Here is a 25,723-nt window from a genome sequence, read left to right as displayed (position 1 = left end):
CTGAAACCGTCCTCTGGAGGTACCGGGACGAGCACTAGCCCGAGCCCTGACCTCTGGTAACTTCTTGCCCTTAGATGTGCCGAGATCGGTCACGATTTTGTCCAGCTCGACCCCAAAGAGCAGCTTGCCTTTAAAAGGCAACCTAGCCAGGCGGGATTTAGAGGCGTGGTCAGCAGACCAATGTTTCAGCCAAAGCCACCGCCGCGCAGAGACTGTCTGAGCCATGCCTTTAGCTGAGGCTCTCAAGACATCATACAGCAAGTCTGCCACATAGGCAAAGCCCGATTCCAGGGCTGGCCAATCATCCCTCAAGGAATGATCCGAGGGGGAAGCCCGCTGCACCATAGTCAGGCACGCCCTGGCCACATAGGATCCGCAAACTGAGGCCTGCAAACTTAAAGCAGCCGCCTCAAAGGACGACCTTAAGGCCGCCTCCAATCTCCTGTCTTGGGCGTCCTTTAGGGCCGTGCCACCTTCCACCGGCAATGCCGTTTTCTTAGTCACCGCAGTGATTAAAGAATCCACGGTAGGCCACAGATAGGCCTCACGTTCACTCACAGCCAAAGGATAGAGGCGGGACATAGCCCTAGCCACTTTAAGGCTCGCTTCTGGGACATCCCATTGAGCCGAAATTAAGGTGTGCATGGCATCATGCACGTGGAAGGTTCTAGGCGGGCGCTTCGTCCCCAGCATAATGGCAGAGCCAACAGGGGCTGAGGGAGAGACGTCCTCCGGAGAGGAAATCTTCAAAGTGTCCATGGCCTGTAACAACAGGTTGGGCAAATCCTCTGGGCGAAAAAGCCGCGCTGCAGAGGGGTCATCCGCTCCATCCGAGCGGGGATCCGTCTCCTCCAAGGAATCCGCAAAGGACCGTTGGGAGACCTCAGACACGCTGCCCTCATCTACATCGGAGGAGACAAATTCCTCCAAGGCCTGGGAATCAACCCGAGGGCGTTTACCTCTGGGAACCTCAACCTCTTTACCAGACGAGGGAGCGGGGGCAGCGTTGTGCATGAGGAAGGCCTGATGCAGCAGCAAAACAAACTCGGGGGAGAAACCCCCCAGACTGTGCACTTCCGCAGCCTGGGCAACAGCCCTAGGCGCACTCTCAACCGGCGCTCGCAACAGCGGGGGAGAGGCCTGCTGCGCATCCAAAATGGCGTCCGGCGCGAAACTCCGCGAAGGAGCCGCGCGGGAAGAACGGCTCTTAACTTTAGCCGCTTCTGTGCCGTCGCCCAAATTAAGGGCGTTCATGGCATTAATGTCTCCAACCTCAAGGGCGGCCCAAGAAGAAGCCGTCCGAGCCGCGTGGCCGGCCAAAATGGCGGAGGCGAGGAGCGGGGGATGGGCGTTTATGGCGGGAAAAACCGCCACGCCGGAGGAAGGACCGGGACATTCATCGGTCACGAAACTGCCACCCAACAAGGGCGAATCAGGCTTTAAGACCCCCGCATCCCCTCTAGAAGCGCTCAAGCGACCCGGGGAGCGACCCTTTGCGCCCTCGCCCTCCGACGCCATGTGCCACGAGGAGAAGAATCGGGGAACCCCCGCCCGCTATAAAAAGGTAAAATTACCTGCTGTCCGCTCCGAGTTGTAACGACCTGGTGTCCCAGTGAGTAGCTGCAATAGACGCTTAAATAAACGTCGAAATAAACGCCTTTAAAGACGTTTAAAATTTTTTTTTTTTTTTTTAACGGAGCCAGCGGGAGGGGGGAGAAAAGGAGGGACCTGGCACCACCAGGTTTGCACTTGCCCAAAAGAGCCCTCAACCCCAGGCACTCAACAAAACCTAAAAATTAGGCTTGGAGGCCTAGCCAGAGCTGCTGCTGCTGTGTGTGACCACCACCTGCTGAGATAGAGAACATACTGAGGAGTTTCCGGCAGCACATGACCACATATAGGGAGGCAAAAGTTTGCTCTCTATCTCCACCTGCTGGTAGATGGACACAACCCACCAGTCTATGGATTGATCAGCTTGATGATATGGAAAGGACTTTGCTAGTGAAGATTCCGATTGGAGGGGCTGCCGTGGACGTCACCCATCAGTGAGAACAAGCAGCCTGCTTGTCCTCGGAGAATACAACTATGCTGTGAACTTTCTATAGCAAGGCACTATTCACCAAACTCAGAAGTCTACTAATAACTGATCATCAGATTTTCACCCTTCCAGCCCAACCCCAACTTATCAATCCATTTCCTTGCAATCATCTCAAACATCCATCCCCCCTCCAAGGGTTCCAGCACTCTATGTAGGCCCAAAAGGGACAATTTTTCCTGTCTGTCCTCCATCAATATCTTCAGCAGGGAAAGGGGATGGGATTAGATATACACCACCTGTCTGTGGTTACAATCACAACAGTTCACATATTATATACACATACTTATTTTGTACCTGGGACAATGGAGGGTTAAGCTACTTACCTAGCATCACAGGGAGCTGCAGTGGAAATCAAACCCAGTTCCCCTGGTTCTCAGGCCACTGCACTAACCACTAGGCCACTCCTCCACTTCTTAATCCACTGGTCTGAGAATGGCTCCCATCCCACATTCCTGAGACTTCACTTCCCTAGCTGTAAAAGCCTAAAATACAAACTAGTACTTGCGTCCTGCTTTTCCTACATTGGAGCACAGCTGTGGAATGCATTGCCACGTAATCTGAAATCTATTCATGACCTCATCAACTTTCGAAAATCACTAAAAACTTTTCTTTTTAACAAGACTTACCATAATGATCAACAATAGGAACTCTAACATCACCAATTACTTGATAATCTTACTGTTTTCTGATTTTTTGAATTGATTATATCCATTATGTTACACCTGTTCTTTATGTAACCCATTGTTTATCTACTCTTGATTGATGCTTGCTATGATGTATTATTGTAAGCCACATTGAGTCTGCAAATAGGTGGGAAAATGTGGGATACAAATGCAACAAATAAATAAATAAATCTCAAAGACAGCACACAGTACAGTCTCAATTAACTGACCTTCGATTATCCATTTTGGATTATATGATGGTCAGTAATCCAGGTGTAAAGAAAGAGGCAGTGAAACCAAAAGGATATTTTTTAGAAAATGGAAAGCAAACCAAATGAGGAAAATATAGATTTTCATCTAACTTGCCAGAGTTTAGTTTACAAGCCAAGAAAGACTTTGGCTGACTGGCTATTTACCCGTCATTTGGTACGTAACCATGATAAGATGACAGCCTGTTGGCTAACAGGCCATCTTAGCCGTCCTTCCACAATACAGTTGATTCCTTTAAATATCTAGGAGTTATTTTTTTTATTTTGAATTAGCCTTTAAGGTTCAAATGTCAGCTGTTGTCAAATCAGGCTATCTGGTTCTCTGTCACTTCTGATATTTCAATGTTATATAAACGTCTTACATTGCTAGTTTCTCATTTAGATTACTGTAAGGTAGTCTATGTAGATATGGCTCAAAATCAATTTAAACGGCTTAAAATGCTTCAGAATACTATGACGTTTTTGGTTCACACGGTTTATTAAAATTGAGACGGTTTTATTGTGTAAGTTTAGTGAGGTCATAAACCTGTACAGCAGTATCTTGAATGGAAGACCCCCCCCCCCCCCCCCCAGGTCCTCACATAGCTATTTTTTGGTGTCAAAGGGTGGGAAAATATTTGGACACCTGGCACAGCCTGTGTGACTGCATTTGACCAGCACAAACATTGCACGATGATGTTTCTGTACAAGATAACATATATCCTTTCCTTATGTGATCTATAAAACACATACTCTTCCCTTCATAAAAGATAGCGCAACCTGCAAGAAATCCAGTCTCCAGTAAGATCAATAAGCTTGTTTAGACCTCTGTACATGTTTTTTTTTATACCCCGCGCTTTCCCACTCATGGCAGGCTCAATGCGGCTTAGGTACTTATATGTACCTGGGGCAATGGAGGGTTAAGTGACTTGCCCAGAGTCACAAGGAGCTGCCTGTGCCTGTACATAAAATGGATACCAAATGTATCCACTAAATGCTTCATATTCAGCGAGCCTCTTGCGTCTCCTTTGGGCATATAAATGAGAGAAACATGTCTATCTGATTCTTGATAATAATTGGCCCTGGGTGTAACAAGTGTGGCAAGTAATGAGCCAGGGACATCTCCCAGGCATCTACAAACTGAACATCAACACCTGAAAACATCTTCCTCATGATTATATCCAGTTGCAGTGAAAACCAGTCACTGTTATAGAGGCTGATCTCTGGCCCCAATTCCTGCACATTGGCTGTCCTTATGACAACAAGGGTACTGGGGCTCCGCTCCAGCAGGCGAAGAACAGCCTTGCGAATATTTCGCAGTCTCCGCCTATATACCTCTAAGGGAAATGTGCTGAAGTGTGACCAAATGCTGAGGGCCACTACAGTGTTCCCTCCTCCTGTGATGCCATCTAGCTCATTGGCAATGTAGCGCAGTTGGCTGCTGGACACTGTGGAGAAGCGGATTGGGGGGCCATGGCAGCGAAACTTTACCATGATGTTGTGCTCAGTGTCCACTGATAAGAAAGGGCCCACATTCTTAGGGCTGCCAAGGTTAAACTCTTTGAGACCTGAAAACACAAAAAAATAGCATAGGTTTTCTGTTCTTTCTTCTTTTGGAACTTTTGTAACATACTCAAGAACAAGATGTAGCAGACATATGAAACATGACTTTCCTCTTTGTTCCTCCAGACTAGGCCAGACACGTGAGTCTATTCGCACCTACCAGCAGATGGAAATAGAGAACTACTGCTTTAATGACACCACCCTGTATAAGGTCCTGCGCAGCCCCCTAGCCAGCCAATATTTCTCAGACCCCAGTAGACTGGAGGTAAGATGCCTGTACCCTAGGGTTCTGGCCTGAGGTAGCTTATTTTTGGGGAGTCAGGGTGGTGGTTGATCTTCAGGGCTGGAATTAAAAAAGAAACAAGTCAACTAGAATTGGCTAAAGCTAGTTTACAGAGCCAAGGCTCCCCAAACCTTGTGGAAGTGTAATGAAACAGTCCCTGCTGCCCTCCTTCCCTACTCTTGAGAGTGGGCCAGAGCTATCTTCTCTGGAGTGCCAGGTGAACAAAAAAAAAAGCAGAAGATGCGATTTTGTTTAAGCAGCCTGAGCAACACTAACTGCTGAGAGTATTGGTCCCAACGTGCTTGAGCTTTGCTGACTAAACTATCAATTATAGAAATTAGGAGCCTGTACAAAAAATAAAGTTAGTTTAATTTACTATTCTATATTCTTTTTCCATCGACAGAGCATTTCAGACTTTATAGCGGCGGCAGTTTTTCATCTTCCTGCCAAAACTCATTATCAGCATAATTCTTTTCTGGATACTACCCATTTTCATTCCCTATTATTATAGTTTGTCTCGCATATGCATCTTCTGACCACAAGGTGTATCTCCTTTCGTTTTGATTTATTTTTTTGTACAATCTCCTAATTTCCATAATTGATAGTTCAGTCAGCACAGCTCAAGCACAGTAGTATTAATAATCCGTTTCAGGCAGCTTTCTACCATTCTTCACTACTTTTCATCACTTGCCAGTCATTTAAAATATTAATTATCACTATTATCACTTTACATTTCCACTACCCACGTTTCCCCAGCACTATACCTTCTCGCATTATCACTGAATGTTCTCTTTGTACTTTTTGCTGTTTAAATCATGAACTCGTCACTATTTTTCAGTACTGTGTTTTGGCTGGTCAGTATACACATTTTTAATCCATTTTTTATACCGACTTACACCACTTTTTAGTTTGTCAGTATATCTTACATTTTATTATTTGATTATTTTTTATTTCGTTATTTTTCACCTGTTTCTTTTTGTCTCACAACTTGTGTAAATTTGATTCCATATACCCATTTTTGCATTCTCAGTCTAGGATTTCAACTTAATTATCCCGAGTTGAGATATAAGCAATAATTGCAGCAATTAAAGGTACATTTTACAATTTGCTCATATATGTTCACATTTGCATATTGTTAAACAATTTTTTATATATATTGTCACATGTCTTTTATATATATTTTAATATGACTGTTTTGATATACTTGCATCAGTATGTGTTTGTTATAATTTTTATCATTGTACAATTTTTGACTACTGTCTGATGTTCATTTGTTCCAATTCTTTTTGCTAGAATGTCTGACTATTCTCTAAGTTACAGCTTTCATGTATATCACTACAGTATTATCCTTTTCATTGTTTCTTAATTTTATTCAGTGTCATTATTATCTTTTAATATTTTAATATCTTAATTATTTTTAATTGTGTTATAGTTTTAACAATCTACTAGTTATATATTTATCATTTTTGTTTATTTTCTATTCTTGTGATATTTTTCAATTTTATGCTTTGTATTTAGAATCCCGAGGCAGGTCTTCTGGCCAAAACACGGCCGTGTCCAGTCTATAGATTGATCAATAAACTCTATATTCAAAAGCATTGTTCAATCCTCCACTTTTGAGTCACTTTCGCTGTTTCCTGTGTGTGGATAAAAGAGGTCATCACTTCCGTGTACATCTTGCAAGTGTGCCAAGAATCCAAAAGATTGCAGGCACACTCAAATGCTGCTTCTTGGCAGAATTTAGTTTAGTTCCCCTGCAGGACATTTGCTGACAGGCTACTTAATTGTAATGTCAAACAAAGCAATGCACTGACAAACTGGATATAAAAGGCCTTTGCAGCAAGCAAACTGGGAGCAGCCTTGGCTAGGGCCCTCCCACATTAAGTACTGTTTTGGTACTTTCCATACTTCTGGACTGGTCTGGAGGGATGAAGAAGGTAGAATTAGATCTTACCTGATAATTTCCTTTACTTAAGACCCCCCAGATAGGTCCAGAGCTCACTCTTAGTATCGCAAAACTGAGGCGGCAATGAGACTAGCACATTGATCTCAGGTGTTGTGTTTCTACATTAGTTTAAGATTTTTCAAGGAGCCAGACCCTCAGACTTCTTTTTCAGTTGATTCTCTGCCACTTTATTTTGGTGAGGAGGACTGGTATTTTACTGCTTTATTACAGAATTACTGGCTGGCAAAGGGTTGCATGGGACCCTATATAGGGTGATATAATGAAACCAGTGGTTCTCAAGTCTCCATCTGCTGGTAGAAGAAGATAAACCCATGTGTCTGGACTGGTCTGGAAAGACTCAAGGACAGGAAATTTATCAGGTAAGATAAAATTCATCCTTACCTAGTATACATGGGGCTTTTCACCTTGCTACATTTTGTTACAAGGAATGAGTAGCATCTACTTACTGAAGCATCAGTGAAACAAGATCCAATTAGAAAGTTAACTAGCTTGCAATATTTCAATCCTTAAAACAGAACAGCATCATCTAGTGGCTCTATAATAAGTTTCACTTGAATATAACAAGCTTTCATTTATAGCTATTGTGACACTTCCAAGCCTTGTAACTCTTGAGATACACAACAAGGACAGTGCATCAATATGAGAACATGGAGACTTTAATTTGATTCCCATCTCCAGTGCTTATTCTGTGACCTTGAGAAAGTCACATTATCTCCATATGTACCACATAAAGATGTGGATAGCTTGATTCAGGGATGTCAGATCCATGAACACTGATGACATCATATAAATAACATGTACAATTATTTCATTCAATTATCACATTAAGGGGCCCTTTTACTAAGCAGCGGTAAACCCAACGAAGGCTTGACGCTTGCCATTCCAGAACTACCTCTGGCCCAACGTGGGCACTGGTGGTAGTTCCACCTCCAGCGTGCTGCATTTCCGGCGCTAGCGGAAATATTTCAAAAATATTTCCGCAGGGGGTTACCACCTGGAGCCCCTATCATCACCTCAATGGGTGGCAGTAAGTGCTCCCCCCCCAAGGATGGCCACACAGTAAGAGCAATTTTACCACATGGCCTGTCTTTTTTTGGCCTTTTTTACCCACTGCAGTAAAATGGGCCTCAGCGCGTGGCAAAAACGGGGCCCACTGCTAGCACAGGGCCCTTTTTACAGCAGCTTAGTTGCTGTTAAGAAAAGTATCTGATCCCCTTTACATATTCAGTTTGCATTATTGTATTACTGTGAATAGTAAAAATGTTTAAGTTTCTAAAGTTATCTTTTGAATATGAGGCAACATAGTTGCTAAGATCTCACATTTTACACATTTTGGTTTGAAATTCAAAAACAAAATAGAGGTGTGGAAAACAGAGGACTTCTAGAATTTTCTTCAATTAAATTTAGGAAATGGTAGGCACAATACTGTAGGGGAAAATTCTGCTGAGGGAAAACAAGGCAGCAGAGAAGAAACTAAAATCTTTAATGTTGCTCTTCCTCTTCCCCCTCCTGCAGCAAATTCTTCCAAAGGAATTCCCTAGATTGAGCCACTCAGCAATCTGAAATATGCTATGTGGCCTTTCATGCACAAGGTTTGAGACCCCAGCTAGAAGATACTTCAGGACCACTTGACAGCCATTGCTCTAACCAAAGTGCAAACAATAAATAAGAACCTGGAACAAATGTGGTCAGATACTCAAACCACTGTCGTATGGTGGAATCCCCAAAGAGATGAAGTACTTTGCCCTGCAAACATTTTGTAACATCCAAGGAGCTGTTGAACCGATAGATACTGTATCCCCGTGGCTGCCACTGATCTTCATAATAATAACCTGAGGGAACAGATTCTGAACTCCACAGTTTTGTCTGATTAGCCACATCTGAAAGAGATAAAAACATACATATCTTTTCAAAAGAAACATTCTGCTGCATTGTCACAGTTCTAACTGATATTTACAGTGCTTGGCATTTTCCAAAGATGGGATGTGTGTGGTCTCAATAGTTTCTGTGCCACATCATCTCTTCCACTGATCCAAAGAAGCGTTTGATAATGCTGCCTTCCACCTTGTACAATTTCAGATTATGAAAACATGAAAATACTGTTCAGTGGAACTGACCTCGGTTAAAAAATGAAAATGTTTACGTTAACTACTAGAAAGCCAATAAAGAACAACAACAAAAAAAGCTTAAATCACATAATAAAGCATTTAAAAATAAAGAGTTGTATCAACAGTGGCCTGTGTGTCCAAAATGGCCACAGAAAACTGCTAGCATACTACTATTAGTTTAAAAATCAATAAAATCTTTTTCCAAATAATTCTGGCACTTTCTCCTGTTCAGAGTTCTAACAGCTATAGAAACCCAGGAAGGAAAGGGATTCTCTTCAAGTTATGATACCTTTAAATGGGCCACAAATGAAAAATCAGGGGGCAGACCAAATGTATATCCAAATAGTGGGTTATTAAAACAGTACAAATAGAAAAGACTCAACACAGTGCTGCATTTCAGCGCCTATAGCACCTGCCGCAGGAGTCAAGTTTCTCTCAGCCAGTGGTGATAATAAAGAAGAGTGGCATCAAAGGTAACAGCATCTATCTCTGTGCAGCAGATCTTTCACCATGCCCAACAAGCTAGCTTCAACTGCACCAAGCCAAAGAAGCATGCACCTAGTGGCCAGATTTAGTCAAGGATGGGACTGGGGCTTGCATAAATATGCCCAGAGAACTCCGCAGTGGAAAAAGAGAACTCAAGGTGGGAAGTCTGCTGTAATAGGGCCCAGACCCACCGGCTGGAAGCAATGGGGGACTGCTACTCCTGGAACAGTCAGAGGCGTTCTGCTAGTCTGAAAGCCCAGAAGAGAACCAAGACCCCATCCTAGGGAGGCACAGAGGGCCTTGGTAAACCAGGAGGTTGAGTCAACCCTTCCCAACAGCAGAAACAGTGGGTCTCCTCCATTGAAGTGGGAACCCCAAATGCCAGAGCTGACTGGTCTGGAACACTTGGACTCCTGGCAGCGAAGATGAGACCGGGAGAAATAACAGGAGATCAATATGAGATCCTTTGAGGCTCCAAACTCCTAGATCTGCAACCAACCCCTCCAGATCTTCACTTAACAACAGTGGCCAAATGGAAGACCGAAAGGAATAATGCAAGTGGTATCTAAGCCAGAACTTGCTGGCTGCAGAATGTCACGAAAAGTCCAATGAGGCTGTGCCCTAGAACTGGCTGGCCTTGCTGTGCACTGAAACTAACTAGTGGGGCCCAGAGTCACAGTTAGTTTGAGCAACAGAATCTGGCTGGTTGTACCCTAGAGCACTATGTTCAGCAAGCTGCAGAGGAATTGAAACCAGCAACCTCTAAATCTCGGCAACCGCATGCAGCTGATTGCTTGAACCAGGAAGGCATTCCTGAGTTATGAGGAGCCCTGTAAGAAATTCTAACAAAGAAAGGGAAACCAAGTGCCAGAAAGTCACCGGCAAATCAGTGGCCGGGTACTGTAGCAGAGAGCCAAGCAGAATTGGAAAAAGAACAAAAGAAGTTGAGCCCAGAAGAGGAGCGACAGCTGCCCAGGGCAATCAAAGCACTGCCTCCATGAACCGCCCTGAAAGCAGCGGCGTGGCAGGGTGCCAGCAACAGGGTGACCACCATGCACTTAGAACCTGCCAAGGCCTCAAGGAAATGTCCGCTATCCAAGAAGTCATGTGAGGAAAGGTAGTCCAGAACCATGCAAATTTATTTTTTTTTCAATTGCACCCCTTTCAGTGCCATTAACTGAGTTCAGGTATATGTTAGGAATAGGTGCTCTCCCAGAACATTATGTACGAGAAAGAGCTGGCACTCAAGGAAAAGAATTCTGCATGCCTATGCCCACAATAAAGGCGTGAGCCAAAGCCAGATCCACCAAACAAGACATAAAACATATGTCGGCTGTACCAACTAGACACCACAAGTGCTCCAGTTAGAAAAGTAGCCTCACAAAGAAGGAGAAGCATGTCGCCCCTGCTGAATGTAAGCAAGGATCTAGCCTTGAGAGTGTAAGAGCCAGAGAGTAATATGGTGTGACAGAGACCCTGACATTTGGGGCAAGCCTAATGCTCCTGAGAATGCCAAAACGAAGCTGAAGAGCAGAACACAGAGTGGCAAGCTCTGCAGGAGATGCCTCTATATCACAAGAGATGGCAGCACCTGCAGGCGAGTTCAAAGGTGCAGTTGGAGATGGCAGCTCAGACCACACTGCCAGGGGAGTACCAACAACGTACTAGAAAGACGCAAAGAACAGAGCAAAATGAACAAACCAACTGAGCGAACTCTGTGGGTGCAGAGTACCCCCAATATGGAGCAAGCTGCTTCACTATGTACAGGGAATGGCAATCCATTTGTGACTTGGAACCCCTAAGAATTTTGTAATGGCAGCACCTCTGGAACAAACCAGAGTGGCTTCCATGTCCGCAGCGCGAGGCTGGTTTAGAGATGCAGGCACCAGACAATAGTGTCTGACAGGGAGGGCTAGATCAAGCCCGGAGATACGCACAGGGCAAGTATGCAACAGAACCATCGCCGCCTCTGACTCAACCCCAGTATTAAAAGAAAACACACAGCTGCCTAGGGCTCGCCAACGCAGGCTGTGCTGAGGCAAGCTCTGCAGGGCGTTGACACTCTGGCAACGGAACCACATGAACCCCTGAACAGCGGGTTAACACCAGGGTCATCTGAGATGAGGATCCCGTCCTCCAAGCTCATCTGCCAAAGGGCAGACCCAGACCGCCCCCAACTGGACCTCATCCACAGACACGGCAAAAGTGGTGCAAAACAACACCGATTAGGGCCTGATGACCCCCGACTCCATCATGTGGCAGGAAGACAAGGAGCTACTGGAAGGCAGAAACAATCCCAAAGGCTTTTTTTTTTTCGTAAACAAGAGTATGCAACAGTCTATACTCCTTGGAGAATGGTCTAGGCCAGCTGCCTCAATGAAGAAAAGCCCAACAACTAGGCACCCTGGCAAGATGGCTGCCAAAGCCCTATCAGCAATATGAGAGGCACCAGCCCACGCTTCGCTCATGTGGGAAAAAGGTAAGGCCTACATGAACACAGTCCCTGCAAGCCGATGAGAGCCCACACAGTTGAGGAAAGCGTTTCCACTGCAAACAGCACACTAACAGAAAGGCTGGACAGCAAATAAACACCCTAGTAAACTGCTGCGGAGCCCGCCATAGGCACGCAGCTACCTGCTCCTCTCCCAGCCCTCATACTACTGAGGGCACCAGTACTGCTCCAGAAGCCAGATGTGGACTTAACACTTTTTTTTTTTAATGCGAGATGAAATCCAGCCGCTCACTGCAGTGAGGAAGGAGAGGCCAACAGGTTGGGGGAGGGACCTGGGGTGACCAGGTGTACCCCCTAAAGGCGGCATCGCTCAGCCACACACCCCTAGCTCCACTGAACTGAGAGGCCCAGAACAGGAGCTGACACAGAAAAACCAGGAGATCATCAGAAACCATCCATCCGCCTGCTGGAGATAGAGAATACTGAATTACCAAGGAGCAAACTATCCTATAAGACAGTGCAATTCAGTGCTCTCAATCTCCACCTGCTGGTAGATGGACACAACCCGCAAGTCTCTAGATTCATCTGCTGCTGACGCTAAGGAAATACATTTGGTCTACCCCCTGCTTTTTCTTTTGTGGTTTGTTGTCGGGGGGACACTTCTGCTTTTTTTTGTTTGTTGTTCACCTTAAAATGGACCAACAGGTTAGTGTAGAGGAGCTTCTAAAATCACACACAGTATAATGTCAAAAGTCTTCAAACCTTTGTACCTTTCACATCCTTCTATCTAAAAAGTCTGATTCATCATGCATTAGAATAGGAATTTAATTGGCCTAAATGTAATACTCTACACTTTCAATTTGAAAGAATAATTATAGAAATATTAAAAAAATAATTAAGAAAGCAAAAGGTTTTTATTACATAAGCTTCAGAACCTCTGTCACAGAAAACCCAAATTAACTTCACTTCCAAAAACTGCCTTAATGAGATTCATGGGGGCCCTTTTACTAAAGCTTAGTATGCATTAAATGCTAAGAAGCCCATTTTATAGCTATGGGCTTCTCAGTATTTAGCACACCCTAATTCTGTTAGAATGTGCTAAGTTTTAGTAAAAGGGACCCATAATTAGTTAAATAGAGCCCAGTCACAATAGCTGAGCTGATCTGAATATTCCTGGATAAAGAATCAAGCTATTTCTGTTGTAACAAAGCAAATCTGAATCAAGTTATAAACATGCCAAACAATATAGGTATGTCTTTAGCACTTACCTAGAGCATAATCTTAATTTGGGGCCCTCCATGGGAATATGGGAGGCATTAAAGGCAGTTTCCACAGGCTTTTTTTTAATAATCAAGCTAGCCAGACAAAGTGTGGGAAGGAAGCCCTTATTTCACAGCATACACTGCAAATCCAATAATTGGTAGTTCAGCATAAGAGAACCAAGGCAAACTCAGTGCTCCGATAGCTGCAAGTTTGCAAAATGAAGAATCAAAATTAGTGAACTCGAAGTTGAGGCAGGCTGTCTACGTGCAGAATAAAGGTAAAATGTTGGTGCATAAGTGCACAATTGCAAATTAATAGAGAGATTAATCAGCTTAAAGATGGCACTGGAGCTTGCTTGACCAGCTACTCCTTAATCAGAGAGAGATATAGGAGTTATTGTCAAATATTATAATCAACAGGATTCTCGTATTTCAGAGACTGAAATAGGGGGATTATCTAGCCAGTCTTTCTTCTCTGACACCTGCTCAGCAAACTAGTCTGGTGGGGAGGGGGGGGTACTATTCAGGAAATTTTCCAAGCCACCAAGACCCTTTTGGCAGGTAAGGCCCCTGGGCTTGATGGTTTTACTAAAGTGTTGTCCAAGACCTTTGCTAAGGGAATTGCTCCACTTTTACAGTGAGTCTTCAACTCTGTATAGGAGGGAGACACGTTGCCCCCCAACCATGATGGAAGCTTGGATATCAATTTTACCTAAACCACAGAAAGACCCATAGGAATGCCAATCCTATCGACCTATATTGGTCTTAAATACTGATAGTAAGATCTTGGCAAAATCCTTAGTAAATAGACTCTCAATGGCTCATCCAGACTATCTGCCCTGCCCAGGTGGGTTATAAATCAAAAAGACAGGCCTCTGACAATATCCAAAGGATGGTGCTGGATGTGGGACCTTTCTGGACGTTTAGTATTAATGCTGAAAAAGCATTTGACCAGGTTCATTGGTCATTCATTAACCAGGTCCTGGAGATAGTGGCTGGTGGGAATGAATATTTTAGGAAATGGGTTCAAGCACTGTATTTATCACTAAAGGTCCTAGTGTTTTCAAAAACTGGCATCAAAAGGGGTTGTCTTGTTGGAATCAATTTGACAATGGCAATGTTATACCTTTTGATTCTGTCTTGCACATACCAACTACTGTCTACTGACAGAAATGCTTATAAACAATTGATTCATTTTTTTGACTACTAAGGACATTAAACCAAAAGTCTTGCAGGATATGACTTCTTTTTGGTGGAGCTCTGTGAGGATTTTGTTAGGATAAGAAAATTTATTTCTATTTTATACAGGTACATCTGAGATGAAACCGCACCATATACCCTAGTGCAGTGGCAGAATGAACTGGACATTAGGATGAATATGACTGGGGTAAAATTGACTACTCAGACCAAGATCTCCTTGCCACTAATATACAAAACTGTAATAAAGTTATGTATAGATAGTACCTAACTCCTACACATCTGCATCACATGTACCCTGTGACTTCACCACTTTGCTTGCATCATTGTGGTGAACAAGGGAACATGGGTCACATTTGGTGGACCTGTCGTAAGGTTCAGGTCTTCTGGAGAGCAGTATTTAATCAAATGCAATGATTCTGTGGGATGCAGTACCATCTCCCTCGGATCAAACAGACACTAGTGCACCATAGTGTTAATGTGGCTAAGCTAATCATTGCTCAATGCAAGAAGTCTGAAAAGACCACACCTAAAGTCAAATGGCTGAATAAAATACACTACATTTGTGAAACAGAACGTCTTACAGCTGAGAATAGGACGACTCTCTGTAAATGGGCGAGAATATGGAAAGTGTTTTTAGAAAACTGTCTTTGAGGATGTAACCTCATTGATAGTTCATGGGAAATGTATCCTTTTAATCTGATAGTGGAGTTTAGAATTGTACCTGGGAGATCCACTATGTAAGTTTAGTCTAGGGGGGAGAGGGAATTAGGGGATATGGGAAACACGCAATTTATAAATAAAACTTTTATAGTTTTTCATGTTCTGTTTGGTTTGTAGTTGGATAATACTCTTCCTTTTGTATGCCTCTGTGGGCTTTTCATTTGTTTGTTTATATTGTTGATATAATAATCAGTAATACAATTGTATTTTTTGGTATACTGTTTAATAAAGGACTCTACAAACAAACAAAACACTAGACAGGTACCTAGCTAAGACTGGGGAAAAGCTGACTGCTCCAAGGTTACTCCATAAGCATGGAATCTATGGGAGGCTGGCAAGAAAAAAAAGCCACCAATGAAGAAAAGCCACACAGTGTATGTGAAGTAACAGGGGATTCTACATGCATATGGAAGGAAGTATTGAGGTCTATTTTGGTCTCAATATTAAGCGGTACATGTGGTGTAAACCAAAACGCAGCACGTCAACCTGCTAATACCATCTCTACAGTAAAGTATTATATTGTGGGATGCTCTGCAGCAGCAGGGTCAGGAAGGCTTGTGATGATCAAGGGAAAGATGGAATGAGGCAAAGTACTGGCAGATCCTAGAGGAAAACAAGCTGCAGTCCACCACAGCCCTGGAACTGAGGAAATGATTCACCTTCTAACAGAACAATGATGGTAAGCACCAAGCAAAAGCAACAATGGGGTGGTTCCACAAGAAGAACATGAATGTCCTCGCATTGCCTAGCTCAAAGCCTAACCTAAATCCAATAGATAATCTATGGTAAGACAAGGAAGACTTCAGTTTATGGACAATCTTCAACCAACCTGAAAGAGCATGAGCTATTTTACCAAGAAGAGTAAATCCTGTACCATGTTGCTGTACAAAGGTACAAAGCTGGTAGACACTTACCATGAACTACTCATAGCTGCTATTGCTGCAAAAGGGGTATCAAAGATTGATAAAGAGATCCGAAGACTTAAGCAATCAAAACTCTGCTTTATTCTTACATTTACTTTTTGAATATTTCTGAAATTGCTCTTTCATATCAAACATGTAGAGTATGCTGTGTAGATCAATGAAATAAACTACTTTAATGACTGCATAGCTGAATTTTTTTTAGAGCGCAGAATGTGAAAATATACAACAGTGTGAACACTTTTATAAGGCATTGTAGGTCCCCCTCTACAGATGTAGACTTTCTTTAGACATCACAATATCAGCATTTATATTTCTCTTTTAGCCTCACATGGGATTCTCTATCCCCCTTCTCTGCATTCATTTAAACAGCAAGCAAGAAATAAACCTTATTTTCTAACAGAAAAGGAAATACTGGAAAGGACTGAAATTACAACGTATTTGGAAAACTATCCAGCAGAACATCTATGCAAGTCTCCTTCCTCATCAGAGCCCAACTGCAAAGAAGTTGTATCTGATGTATCTTTTTTTTTTTCTTTTTCTAAATATTAATTAAGCAGAGACACAACTTCTTACCTGTCATGTTGAGGCTCTTTACTGTCACAAATTCAGGGCCACTGGACAATACTGGAATCTTGATGTTTACGTCACTTGAAGATTAAACAAAAAAAACATGGCCCTTTATATGGTTGTATAGTTCATATAGATCATTTGCTACGGGACACTTTGAACTCTTCTGCCTCTGCATTAGACACTGGACTCCTCTTAGTTTGAGTCTAGCATGCAAAAAGTGCAGCAATCATGCAATAAACTCTTATGCCCAGGGACAGTACTTATGGACCCAAGCTGCTAAGTAATGACAATCCACAAACCAATGATGCAATTTTAACATTAAATGAATATATTTCCTCTGAGTTTAACTGATGCTTGCTTTGCCATGTATTTTACATGACATGCAAGTTTCCACCTGGGATCTGCCACTAGTTGGACAGTGACATAATGTACCCTACTTTTGGTTATTGAACCAAGTAATAAAAATATAAAATATTGAAAAACTGAAATGAAATATAATTATATTATGCATATCTTACACTATACAAATGAACCTAAAGAACACACTTAACACCCAAGTCAACAGCTACATTAAAAGTATCTCTTGTCAAATTCAGAAGTTCATTTTAGCCAAAGATTCAACTGGTGTCTATAGCACAGGGATGGACAACCTCAATCCTCAAGGGCTGCAAACCCAATAGGGTTTTTGAAATTTCTACCAATAAATATACATACGATCTATTTGCATACAATGGAGGCAGGGCATGCAAATAGATCCCATGCGTATTCATTGGGGAAATCCCAAAAACCCGACCAAGTCGTGGACCTCGAGGACCGAGACTGACTGCCCCTGCTATAGCAGAAATGAAAGCAGACAGACAAGATGAGCCTTAAGCTGTATCTACCTTCAGATTTATTTATTTTTTTTTTAGCAGCTAGTAGAATCACTACTGGAGGTTTTGCTAATTTTACTAATATTTCACCAGTGTTTTCTTCTCTGTGGCATTGTGGGGTGGTTCCAGCTAATAGGTGCTTGACCTGCACCATGCAGGCTGTGCGCAGTCCAGCTTGGGATCTGGCAGGCCTAACATGCCAGAGACCTTTCCAGCTGACAATCACAATGTCTAAGTCTGTACAAACATAGTAACACAGTAGATGACGGCAGAAAAAGTCCTGCATGGTCCATCCAGCCTGCCCAACAAGATAAATTCATATGTGTATACCTTACCTTGATTTGTACCTGTCTTTTCAGGGCACAGACCGTATAAGTCTGCCCAGCAGGATTCCCCGCCTCCCAACCACCAGTCCCGCCTCCCATCACCGGCTCAGGCACAGACCGTATAAGTCTGCCCTCCACTATCCTCGCCTCCCAACCACCAACCCCTCTTCCCCCCACCTACTCCGCCACCCAATTTCGGCTAAGCTTCTGAGGATCCATTCCTTCTGCACAGGATTCCTTTATGTATATCCCACGCATGTTTGAATTCCGTTACCGTTTTCATCTCCACCACCTCCCGCGGGAGGGCATTCTAAGCATCCACCACCCTCTCTGTGAAAAAATACTTCCGGACATCTTTCCTGAGTCTGCCCCCCCTTCAATCTGATGTCCCTGTCTGTAATTACAAAGAGCACGTTCAGGAATCTCAAAGAAAAACTAGAAAAAATTCATTAAAACTCTAATAATGATTCTGTCATATAACAATCAAGTTATGCCCCAAAATATTGTTTTTTTTTCTCTTTTAAACAGATAATACACGTTCACAAAATGCAAGCCTGTGAATACATTACTAATAAGGAGTGTATGTGTGTGAGTGGGAGGAGGGAGTATGATATTCAAAGACCTCAAAAGTATGAGCAGTGAACAAGATATTAGAAGCCTGCAGAAGGAATCAAGGGAGCAGGGAGGATGAATGAAACAAAGCTGAAGGAGAACACATTCAAGAATAACAGAAAAGGAACAATCCTTTTCAGCATTTCCTTTTCTGTTAGAAAATAAGGGTGGTGGATGCATGGAACAATCTCTCCACAGAAGTGGTGAGGGCACAAGCCATATTACAAATTCAAGAAAACATGGGACAAGCAAATGATCTTTAATGGTGTACCTTTGAAAAAAAAGGCTCTCCCCTCTCCTGAGAAGTCCTTTCTGGTATCCCTCTTTGGCATGGTTGACACGATTGATGCAAGAGAGCTTTTTGGGCCTGTAGCAGAACCATGGTTCTCCTGTGTGTAGGTCAGTATAGTTGCATACAGGACTCTTCCCATGCAGGCATAGATTGCACACCGTAGTTTCTGAGGTGCTGCCAGATCGAAACAAACTTTTGAAGTAGACTCTGTCAGGCTTGTGCTCACGTAACCTCTGAAGAACAGCCACACCTTCGCTGGGATGAACCAAGGTCACAGACACAATGATTTCCCCTGGCCACAATAAGGTGAAGTAAGCTGTGTAAAAGCCATTTTGGTGGTCTACCATTCTTCCAACTGCTCCAGCTTTCTGGGGAAGAGAGTGGATCTTCGCCTGCACATAATCCCCGCCATATTGTTTTGGTCTACCTTGAAAATCGTACATGCGGATCAAGATCTCCAATGGGTCCCCCACTTGGAAATGGAAGTTAGAGTTCAGAATTACAAAATGACTGTGGGCAGGATCAGTGCTTTGTAAAAATGGAACTTTTCCAGGTGGAGGCAATGGCCATTCAGTAGCAGCAAGCAAATATTTTTCTTCAGCTTGTTCTGCCGGTGAAAGATGCTGGTGTTGGTAGCCACAATATGAATTTTTGCTGGCTTTTGTCACCTGGCTTAGGAATTGTTGTCCTTCTATCCTACTGGTTCTGGAAGATATGTTATCATTTAACTGGTAAGAGGAAAGAAGAATTTTAAACTCAAACAAACCCATACGACAGAACATTAATGAATACGGTCTTTCATAGCAACCTTTAAACAAACTTTTTGTTTTGTTTTGGGTTTTGTTTTTTAATTTCTCATGGTATGTTTTATTTGGCAAATCAACAAAATAAGCAGTTGCCCATCAAAGCAAACAAATACATTAAGAGGCTCATTTTCAAATTACATAGGCTTACAAAGTTACATACGATAGTTTGTAAGTCTATGTGCTTTGAAAATGAGCACCTAAATAAGATCACCCCACATTTTCAATTCCAAGTAGGATTGCCAGCAATTTCCTCAAAACAGGTATATCACCCCATTAATCAATTTTAACTATTACTACTACTACTACTACTATTTAGCATTTCTATAGCTATTATCACAGCAATGGTTTAATACTTCATCTCCAAGATAACAAACATTTAACCATCAACAAAACTAAATAGAGCACCAGACACCTTTGCAAAAACCTCATGTGGTGTAGTTGTTTTTTGTTTTAATTATGTGATTTGTAACCCGCCTTGAGTAATGGCGGGTTATACATAAACTTTAAATGGAAACATCTTCACAGTACCCAACACACCCTCTAACCAATCATTCAAAGCTGAACATCTGAATAAAAGGTTCTCATAACATCTCAAACTTCCTATCAGATTTCCAATGCTTGGCATACAATTTTTCCATATTTTTTCCATATATCTTCCAAAGGGATATCAAATTATGCTTAGTAGCATTTAAACTCTAAGGGGATTTGTTAACTCAATGAATATTCCCTGTCATCCTGCTCCCATTTACTCTAGCTCGATGAAGCCCTGTTTCTGCATTAGTTAGTATATCATTATTTTATCTAGGTTGATCTTGGAGAAAACTGGCTTTTCTTCAGGTTGCGATATCTTTTACCTGACCAAAACAAGAATTATCCAAAAATGACATTGAGTGTAAGCTTATGAAATCAGAGATCTGTTCTTCAGAAAGTCTCAAAAACTTGGTGGCAAAGCATTATCTGTCAAGGTCTTAGAGACCTAAGCAGGCAGATGTTTGTGCAATAGCCTCACTAGTTTTGGTAGTTGTTTAAATCAGATTTTTACAAAGCCTGATCAAGAGAGATGTGAGATGACCGAGTGTTGAATTAAGTGTTGCATGCTCATCCACCCAGGATGGTAGAAAACCAAAAGGAGGGGGGGGGGGGGGGGGAGAAATGTTGACTGATAAGGAAAAATTTGTTTTACCTGCTAATTATCTTTCCTCGAGTCCTACCAGAGACCAGTCCAGAACAAATGGGTTTATACCCCTCAACCAGCAAACAGAGACAAAAAACAAAGTGTGTCATGAGCCCTATATAGGCCACTTTGCAGCCACTTGCTCTTCAGTATCCCCCCATCCCCAAGGTTTTCAACAAAAACATTCCCCAAACCTAGGGAGTGCCTTCTTAGGAAATCTGTCTGTGCATTCTGGGAGCCTGTAGTGTGCACTGCTGACAATACCAGAAGATGGACTTTGGTCACTGATCAGTAGCCCAGCTTCCCAGGCTACAAACATGCTTTATCTGATAAGGTATTTTCAGTGCCCTTCTGCTCAGTCAAGAATGCCCTTTCTTTCCCCCCAATTATCAACAAGGGCTCCAAGATAGTTGATGTACTGAGGAGACTAACTTTCTTTTCTCAAAGCTGACTACCCAGCTGTTAACAACTGAACCACCCTTGAGGTGGCTTGCCGACTTTCTGCCTCTAATTTCGCTCTGATGAGCCAATTGTCCAGGTATGGATGAACCAGAACAGGGCTTAGTTTCTAAACAAAAAGAAAGTTGGACGATGCTACCAGGCTAAGGATGGGTGGAAAGGGGCAGGAACAACAGAAGAAAAGTAGATGGATTAGACAGCACATTAGCTGTTTTTTATTCTGCTCAAGATTCGACTTGTCCCCTCCTCTTTCCTCCAGGCTATCTAGATGGGAAGAGTGGAGCAGAAGCCCCCCACTTTTCCTTTTCTTCAGAGACCAGGGAATATAACTTGCCCATGGCTCTGCCAACTTCGAGACTGGCCTCCGATGCATCCCACTCTTCCATGATCAAGGCTTGGATCACCTGATACATTGGAAAGGTCTTTCTGGGTTTTTGTAGTCACTCTAGGAGCCTCGATACTCAGCACCTCCTGTAAAATGATGGATGATAGCTCCTCTATGAAAAAGACAAGACTACCATGGGGGTCACTGCCATTCCCCAAAAAGGAAGATTCCCCTCTTTCAAGGGCTATGCAACCGAAGATCCTTTGACTGCCAGGCTGGAAGCACATTGCTCAGACCCTGTGACAGACACCAAAGACTGTGTCTCCCAGACCTCCACAACATTCACATTCAGCAGGGGCCTCTTGGCATATATAGGCTCCTCTGAAGATGTAGGGTGCTTGAAGCAGAGGAGATTGTCTCAACCTGTCTTAGCATAAACACTCTATTCAAAATTCAGGCGAAAACCCATCCTCCTGTTCCTGGGGCCCTGGTTTTCCTCTATACTAGCAGAATTCTGTAGGGACAATTTTAACTATCCCCATCTATCACCTCCTCCAGTGCCACTTAAAGGTGCACTTTTTCCCCACCACAATAAACTTTCTAAGAAGAGTCTTCCTGTCTTTACCCACCCCTTCCATTCCTCCCATCTGATTAAAATAATAATAATAAACAGATCCACAGTAAAACTGGATTCTTCAGTGGAACAAGATGCTAAACTAGGAGGCTATCCCGGACCAGAACTGTTGAATAAATGTACAGGCCCAAATGGCATGGTAAAAGGTATTGTCCTCCCTAAAGCAACAGACACACATCAGAAAGGGCAATCCCCCTGCCCTGCACAACTGTACCTGACTGAAATAGGCTCTATGGAGTACCTGCATGGGCGTCCCGCCTACTGTATTGCAACTTCCTGTTTTCGCTCCAGAAGCTGGGAGGGGGCGGAGCTTGGACCAGTGGGCGGAGCAATGGATAACTTAAAGGCGGGACTAGAGAAGTTAGAGGGGTGATTGGGGGGCGGTGTTGATGGGGTAGGTTCGTGGAAGAGTTCAGAATCAAGGCTGAAGAAGGTACTCTGAGGTAGGGGAACTGTTATAGGAAGTGGGTTTCTGGAGCCCGGAGGTAATTTTAAATAAGGACCAGCACTTTTTAGTTTGATTTAGGAGTTACCAAGCTGGGGAAATGGTGGAAGACAGCCAAAGGGGAGGACTGGGAGATCCCATGTCTCACTCATTAGGAATGTGTCCAGGGCTCAATTTGTAGACAAGGGGAATTGTAGAAGTGGAGAAGGGGCAGGTGGACGGGCCAGGGGTAGGAGCAACAGGAAAAGAGGGTTGAATTAGGAATCAGGGTGTCTGTTCTGTGCCCTAGGATAATCCTTTCTCCCCTACAAGCTGGTTGGAAGGGGGGTGGGGGTGCTGGAACACAATGTCCCTGCTCCTCTGGAGTCTGAAAAGAAGTGAAGGAAGGAACTGTGTACCAGGCTCCCCCAAGCCACCATCATAAGAGGCAAGTCTCAAAGCAGAAAAAGCCAACCTGTGGGGGAGCAGCCTAGTAGTTAGACCACCAGGTTGACAACCAAAAAAGCCTGGTTCAAATCTCTCTGCTGCGCCTTGTGGTCTTGGGTAACTTAACCTTCCTTTGTCTCAGGTGAAAATAAGTGCTGAGATAATTGGTGTGTGTGTGTACTACATGCTATTCTATAAAACTGACCTGGCATAAGCAAGTGCACAGGTGCCTTTATCAAACTGGTGCTCAGTGTGCCCAATTGTGTGCCCAGTTACAGACTTGCCCTCTTAGATTATAAACCCTGCAGTGACAGGGAAACAGCTAGTGTACCTGACTATAGCTCACCTTGAATTATTACTGAAAAAATGCATGAGGTAATATCCAAATAATATCTCCCCAAAATAGCCAGCTCTTGCTCCCTTCCTTCCCTCCTCCATATTAGCATAATTTGCATATACATATATGCAAATGAATATGCTAATATGCCCCGCCCCTTCCTTTGCCCCCCCCCCCCAATGAAACAGTCAAACTACGCCTATGAGTACCTGATTCCCTGAGATCAGCTCCCTAAGACAATTAAGGTATTTTACTAATGGTACCCACCACATTCCACTCCAAGAGTGATCTCCCCAGATCCACTTACCATTGTGTACTTTAACCAACTAAAAAAAACTTTTCCCCCCTCCAAGGGTTGAGCTACTTTAAAAAAAGAACTCAAAATAGTCAACCTGTCAGCCACTACTGTCTCAAAAAAATCCTCTCAATTTATCCTCTAACTTAGATCTTAAACCATCAGGGTCTAAAGAGTTAACATAGAGGGGCATTTTCGAACCGGGGATGCCCATCTCAGGGGCCGGCTCCGCAAATGAGCAGAGCCAACCGTATTTTCAAAAAAGATGGCCGGCCATCTTTTTTTCGATAATACGGTTGGGGCCAGCCAAATCTCAACATAAATGTTGAGATCGCCGGGTTTGAGATGGCCGGCTTCGGTTTTCGCCCATAATGGAAACCAAAGGCGGCCATCTCAGACCCGGCCAAATCCCAAGCCACTTGGTCGTGGGAGGGGCCAACATTTGTAGTGCACTGGTCCCGCTCACATGCCAGGACACCAACCGGGCACCCTAGGGGGCACTGCAGTGGACTTCACAAATTGATCCCAGGTGCTGAGCCCCCCAACCCCCCCCCCCCCCCAAAACCCACTCCCCACAACTGTACACCATTACCATAGCCTAGGGATGGAGGGTGGGTACAGTGGGTTCTGGGGGGTTTTAGAGAGCTCAACATTTACCACCACAAGTGTAACAGGTAGGGGAGGGGGGATGGGCCCGGGTCCACCTGCCTGAGGTGCACTGCACCCACTAAATACTGCTCCAGGGACCTGCATACTGCTGTCATGGAGCTGGGTATGACATTTGAGGCTGGCAAAAAAATATATTTTTTTTTTTTTTGGATGGGAGGGGGCTGGTGACCATTGGGGGAGTAAGAGGAGGTCACCCCCAATTCCCTCCGGTGGTCATCTGGTCAGTTCAGGAAGCCTTTTGAGGCTTGGTCATGAAAAAAAAAAGGGACCAAGTAAAGTCGGCCAAATGCTCGTCAGGGACGCCCTTCTTTTTTCCCATTATCGGGCAAAGCCGGCCATATCAAACAATGCCCTCGTCCCACCCCGTCCTGCCTTCGCTACCATGCCGACACACCCCCTTGAACTTTCGCCGGCCCCGTGATAGAACGCAGTTGAAGCCGGCCAAAATCGGTTTTCCATTATACCGATTTGTCCGGGTTCAGGAGATGGCCGGCGATCTCCTTCGAAAATAAGCTGGATAGTGTTTTAGTTGGCAAAAGGCAAATTGGTCCCCCCACTGCACCTCTACCCTTTGACAAAAGGTCTCAAAATATATCATTTTCCCTTCCTCGGTGAGCACACTCTCCACCAAGCTGTATCCTCGGTTCTCCCAATGAACAAAGGTGACATTTTCCATCCCTGGAGAGAACAACAAATTATCCCTTAGTGGCAACTGGTCCGTAACTGTGGGGGCACTTCCAAGCCAATGTGTCAGTTTAAGCCAAGTATCTTTAAGGGTCTGAACAGTACACTGCTCCCCAGCGAATAGGGAAGGAGTAAGTGAGGAACTTGCAAAAGAGACATAACATTATATTGGGTATAGAGGAACTGCTCATAAGCAGTTGGAGTATAGTCTATTCCATCCAACAGCCAGTCGCCTAAATGGTGCAAAAGATAAGCATAGTTGTAGAATTGTAAACTGGGTAAGCCCAACCATCCACTTCTCCAGTTACCATAAAGATAGGGAATGCGAAGTTTCACCTTCTTCCCGCTCCAACAGTATTTAGTCAGTAACTTCGCTACCTGAGAAAGATCTTTCCTAAGGAGGAAGACAGGTATAAAGCCACTTGGAGAACACCACCATTCTATATTACTACTACTACTACTTCTTAACATTTCTAGAGCGTTACTAGGGTTACGCAGCGCTGTACAGTTTAACAAAGAAGGCCAGTCCCTGCTCAAAGGAGCTTACAATCTAAAGGACGAAATGTCAAGTTGGGCAGTCTAGATTTCCTGAATAGAGGTATAGTGGTTAGGTGCCGAAGGCGACCTTGAAGAGGTGGGCTTTGAGCAAGGATTTGAAGATGGGCAGGGAGGGGGCCTGGCGTATGGGCTCAGGGAGTTTATTCCAGGCATGGGGTGAGTCGAGGCAGAAAGGGCGGAGCCTGGAGTTGGCGGTGGTGGAGAAGGGTACTGAAAGGAGGGATTTGTCTTGAGAGCGGAGGTTACGGGTAGGAACGTAAGGGGAGAT

At 43.8% G+C, this 25,723-nt stretch overlaps 1 protein-coding gene across 1 annotated transcript in view; it reads right to left on the bottom strand.

Annotated features, from left to right (window-relative positions):
- Positions 1-2,908: 2,908 nt before the first annotated feature.
- Positions 2,909-25,723, bottom strand: part of NXPE3 (neurexophilin and PC-esterase domain family member 3) — a 41,901-nt gene continuing 19,086 nt past the window's right edge. Inside the window, exons 4-8 of the mRNA XM_030204160.1 lie at positions 18,623-19,371; positions 16,545-16,618; positions 8,494-8,700; positions 3,971-4,576; positions 2,909-3,842 (exon numbers count right to left, since the gene is read on the bottom strand). Coding sequence (XP_030060020.1) covers positions 4,014-4,576; positions 8,494-8,700; positions 16,545-16,618; positions 18,623-19,371 — 1,593 coding nt within the window. The 3' untranslated portion in view covers positions 2,909-3,842; positions 3,971-4,013. The remainder of the gene's footprint in view (positions 3,843-3,970; positions 4,577-8,493; positions 8,701-16,544; positions 16,619-18,622; positions 19,372-25,723) is intronic.

The sequence above is a fragment of the Microcaecilia unicolor genome, chromosome 5 (assembly GCF_901765095.1).
Source record: "Microcaecilia unicolor chromosome 5, aMicUni1.1, whole genome shotgun sequence".
Lineage (NCBI taxonomy): Eukaryota > Metazoa > Chordata > Amphibia > Gymnophiona > Siphonopidae > Microcaecilia > Microcaecilia unicolor.
The sequence above is the reverse complement of the archived record's forward strand: the minus strand, read 5'-3'. Positions and strand labels throughout refer to the sequence as shown.